Source organism: Mastomys coucha, unplaced genomic scaffold (assembly GCF_008632895.1).
Source record: "Mastomys coucha isolate ucsf_1 unplaced genomic scaffold, UCSF_Mcou_1 pScaffold3, whole genome shotgun sequence".
NCBI lineage: Eukaryota > Metazoa > Chordata > Mammalia > Rodentia > Muridae > Mastomys > Mastomys coucha.
This window is the reverse complement of record NW_022196909.1, coordinates 11,957,365-11,962,364: the sequence shown is the minus strand read 5'-3', so window position 1 is coordinate 11,962,364 and position 5,000 is coordinate 11,957,365. Positions and strand designations below refer to the sequence as shown.

The 5,000-nt window shown below is 46.9% G+C and overlaps 1 protein-coding gene across 6 annotated transcripts in view; it reads left to right on the top strand.

Moving 5' to 3' along the window:
- Ascc1 (activating signal cointegrator 1 complex subunit 1) overlaps nt 1-5,000 on the top strand; it is a 99,757-nt gene that overhangs the window by 10,819 nt on the left and 83,938 nt on the right. For all 6 annotated transcript variants that reach the window (XM_031348572.1, XM_031348574.1, XM_031348575.1 and 3 more), the window contains exon 5: nt 360-538. In XM_031348572.1, coding sequence (XP_031204432.1) covers nt 360-538 — 179 coding nt within the window. The remainder of the gene's footprint in view (nt 1-359; nt 539-5,000) is intronic.

Here is a 5,000-nt window from a genome sequence, read left to right as displayed (position 1 = left end):
GTGTAGCCGACTGGCCCCCGTCCCCGTCTTTCCACATGCTCTCCACACCTGGTCTTTGTGTGGATTCTGGGGATCTACTCAGGTCTTAGTGCGTGTGCTGCCAGTGTGTTCCTGGCCAAGCCTCGTCCCCGGCCCCAAGTACTTCATTTTCAAATTCCCTGTTTACACCGGACTCCCTGCCAACTGTCTATCCCTTCCTTGGTGAGCTCCCTGCTCAGACTCACATCTCTGTTCATTCGGAGCCCGTTCAGATCCCTAGAGGTAGTAATGTGGGGTGGCGGGTGGCATCCACCTGTCTCCACCTGTTGAGCTGTGTGGGTTCTTGAACCTGTTAACGTTTTTTTTGTCTTCGCCTGCAGTGATCACTGGTCAGCATCGAAATGGCGTAGTCTCAGCGCGAACGCGGATCGATGTTCTCCTGGACACATTCAGAAGGAGGCAGCCTTTCACTCACTTCCTTTCCTTCTTCCTCAATGAAGTTGAAGTTCAGGAACGATTTCTGAAGTTCCAGGAGGAAGTGCTGAAGAAGTGCTCCAAGGTAAGCAGAAAACAGAGTCAAAATATATATAAATGGCTCATAATTTAAACAGGAATATAGACATATCTGTCTGCATGTTTTTATATAAAATATGAAACACTTCTCTTTTAAAATTCATTTATATGTGTGCATGTTCATGTTCATACATGGTGTAAATGAGTGTGGACTACATCTGCCCACAAGGAGGCCAGAGGTTGATGTTAGATGTCTTCTCTTTCTCTTGGTCTCCACTTTTTCTATGAGATATGGTCTCTTGTTGAATTTAGAACTCGAGAGTTGCCAGTGCTGGCTGGTCTGTTAGCCCTGGGATCCTTCTGTCTCTGTCCCCCCATCCCCCATCTCCCCTGCTTACCCATGCTGATGATACCGATGTCTACCACTGCTCCTGGCTTTTGTGCAGCTGCTGGGACTCGGAACTCGGGTCCTCTTGCTTGCGCTTTACCTACCGAATCATCTTCCCAGACCTACTCTAGTCTTTTAAGTTTCCATTATTTTTATCTTATTTTATGTGTATTTGAGTGTTGTCTACATGTGTATGTCTGTGTTGCCTGGTGTCTGAGGAGGCCAGAAAAGAAGAGTGGATCTTCTGGGACTGGAGTTGTATGTAGCTGAGGATGACTTTGAACTCTGGCTCCTCCTAACACCACCTCCCCAGTACTGGGGTTATAGATGTGTACCACCTGGCCTGGCATAGAAGGCCGTTCCTGCGTGTACAGTGTTTCATATCATGCCTTTAGGGTGGCAGGAGGAAGGAAGTTCCGTGATCTGCTGCCCTTCTCTTGTCAGGCATTGTGGCTCACTTGGGGTTAGTACTGTCGTACAGATAAATTTGTGTGTATGCTTGGAGGGCTGGAGAGATGGCTCACTGTTAGGATTCGGAATCAGCTCCCAGAACACCCAAGGTGGTTCAGAACTGCCTATAACTCCAGTTCCAGGGGATGCAATGTCCTCTTCTGGCTTCTGACCCATGTAGTTTACACACACTCATACACGTAAACAGTAAAAATGAGTCAGCATTTAGAACGGTCACATAGCAGTGAAGTTCTTGTTACTAGGATAATAACATAAAGTTTAGCTAGGCATGGTAGCACACACATTCCAGGGTGAGACGAGAGAATCTAGGGCTCAATATCAGCCTGGGATAAATAGACTCCAAAACCAAACAAAAAAAGCGAAAGGAATAAAGGCCTGAAACACTTACAGACCCTGTGCTTTTCTTCCTACCACACATGAAGTGCATGCTGGAACCCCCAGCAGTCAGGAGGTTGAAAGCAGGAGGAGCGTGTGTTGGAGGGTAGCCTGAGCTACTTAGTGAGATCCTATCCAGAAACAAATAATCAGACCAAGTTGTGGTATATGGTCGATTTCCCCCCCACACACACTTTTCTCTCTCTCTCTCCCCCTCTTTCTTACATCCCAACAGCAGTTTCCCCTCCTTCCTCTCCACTGTCCCTCCGCTCCATCTCCCCATTGCCTGCTCACCCCCTTCCACTTCTCTATTTCTGTTTGGAAAATGACAGAGCTCCCACCAGTCGACCATCAAGTTTCTAGAAGACTATGTACCTCCCCTCATATTGAGGCTGGATGAACCAACAAGTAGGAGGAAAGGGTTTCTAAAGCAGGCAGGAAAGTCAGAGACAGCCCCTGTTCCCACTGTTAGGAGTCCCACAGGAGACCAAGCTACACAACTGTAACCTGTGCAGAGGGCCTAGGTCAGTCGGGTGCAAGCTCCCTGGTCGTTGGTTCAGTCTCTGTGAGCCCTGTGGGTTAGTTGATCTGTGTGGGTTTTCTTGTGGTGTCCTTGACTCCTCTGGCTCCTACAATCCTCTTTCTTCCATAGGATTCCCTGAGCTCCACCTAAGTGGTTGTCTGTGGGTCTCCACATCTGTTTGATCAGTTGCTGGGTGAACCTCTCTGATGACAGTTGGGCTGGCACCAACCTGTGGGTATAGCAGAATGTCATTAGGAGTCATTTTCTATCCTAGGTCTCTGAACTATCCAGCCTGGTCTTGTCTTCTAGGCTTCTGCTCACAACATGGGTCTCAAGCTGGACCAGTCATTGGTTGGCCACACCACTTTTTGGGGGGTGAGAGGTGGTTTTAGGACAGGGTTTCTCTGTGTGTAGCCCTGACTGTTCTGGAACTCACTTTGAACTCCAGGCTAGCTTCAAACTCACAGAGGTTTGCCTGCCTCTGCCTCCCAAGTGCTGGGATTAAAGACGTGTGCCACCACCCCTGGCTCCTTCTTTTTTCTTTAATGAGGACTTTACCTGTGTTGACCAGTAGGCTATTCTGGAACTCCTAGGCTCACACAATCCTCCTGCTTCAGCCTCTTGTGTCATTGAGATGACAGCGAGTGATATCATCCCTAGCTCAGATAACCTTGTGTTTTGAGTGTTACCTAGTGTGCTGTCTGGTTTTGTGTGTCAACTTGACACAGGCTGGGGTTATCACAGAGAAAGGAGCTTCAGTTGAGGAAATGCCTCCATGAGATCTAGCTGTAAGGCATTTTCTCAATTAGTGATCATGGGAGGAGGGCCCATTGTGGGTGGTGCCATCCCTGGGCTGGTAGTCTTGGGTTCTATAAGAAAGCAAACTGAGCAAGCCAGGGGAAGCAAGCCAGTAAGGAACACCCCTCCATGGCCTCTGCATCAGCTCCTGCTTCCTGACCTGCTTGAGTTCCAGTCCTGACTTCCTTTGGTGATGAACAGCAACGTGGAAGCATAAGCTGAATAAACCCTTTCCTCCCCAGCTTGCTTCTTGGTCATGATATTTGTGCAGGAATCGAAACCCTAAGACACCTAGTATTCTAGGTGTAGTTTAACATGGTCTTTCTTTTTCTGTTTTTCATTATTGTAATGACTCTGTCCTGATTAGTTTCTTTCTTAATTCCTAGAAGTGAAAAGGGAATATGTGTTTGAGTCTTTTTCATGTATTTATCCAAATTATCTTCAAGAAATTTATGTTCTCCAAAGGAGACATTTCAGTTTCTTTCACCATGTTTTTCAACACTAGATTGAAGTCCTTCTGTGTATTGTTTTTGTCATAGGAAAGAAGGAACAAGGCAGAGGTTCCATTTCCAGGCTCTTTGTTTAAAGGAAACCCAGACACATCATGGAGTGGGTGCCGTGCAGGGAGGTTTTGTTGGGAAGTAGTATTCTCAAGTCACTTGTCTCTTAAGCACTTGCAGGTTCTGCATCTAGGTCACGATTTAAACAGCCGTTTCAAGGCAGGGTACAAGCACAGCTATAAAGACTGAAAAGGTACCACGCCCGTCTACATCTGCATCTGTACCATATGTTGCAATGATGGCATCAAGCCTCTCAAACTAATTTGCAGAAGCATCTCGCAGAGGCTGCTGCTTGAGCCCAGCCTGACCAACTTGAGTCACATGTGGAGGTCACATGGTAGATGGAGACAACTCACTTACTCACACACACACACACCACAGACACACACACACACCACATACATACATATCACATACACATATCACACATACACACACACACACACACACACACACACACACACACAGACACCATATATTCACACAAACACACCACATACCCTCCCCCAAATACACCACATACACTCAGGCACACATACACACATACTCACCATGTACACATATATACACACCACACATACACACACACACCCCACACACATACATCATATACAAACACACATACATACACCCCCATACATATATCACATACATACACCACACATACATACACACATACTCACATATACACACATACTCACACATACACACATACACATACACACACATTAGACACACATACACACCGCACATACTTATACACACATACACCCCACACACATATATCATATACACACACACACATACATACATCACATACACACACCACACACACATACACACACATTAGACACACACGGGGAGGGGGGAGGGGATTAGTAATGGAGCATTCTTGACGTATCAGGGGGCCATACGCCTGCCCACTAACACTTTCTCCCTGGCAGCTAATGACTGTCGGTGGCTCCTTAGCGTCCTCTGCGCCAGAGTGCTCCCTGCTTTCATCATGTGCAGGTCTTTTGCGAGCGACCACAGCTGCTGTGAGCTAACGAGTACCTTAAAGATGCTGTTTGCTCTGCCTCTGGACCTGTCTCTTTTCTCTTTAAAGATTTAGCATCTATTTAAAATTAATGTGTACAAAAATTTTGCCTGTATGTAAGTGCCCTGTGTGTGCAGAGCCTGTGGAGGCCAGAAGAGGTGGATGGGTCCCCTGGAACTGGGGTCGTTGGACACTGTGAGCCACTGTGTGGGTTCTTGGAACTGAACCTAAGTCCTCTGCAAGAACAGCCAGTGCTCTTAATTGCTCAGCCATCTTTCCCGCCACTGGACCTTGGCCCTTCCAATCTCTCTCCTCTTCTCTTCTCTTTTTGTTTTCTAAACCTTGGGAGGTTTTTTT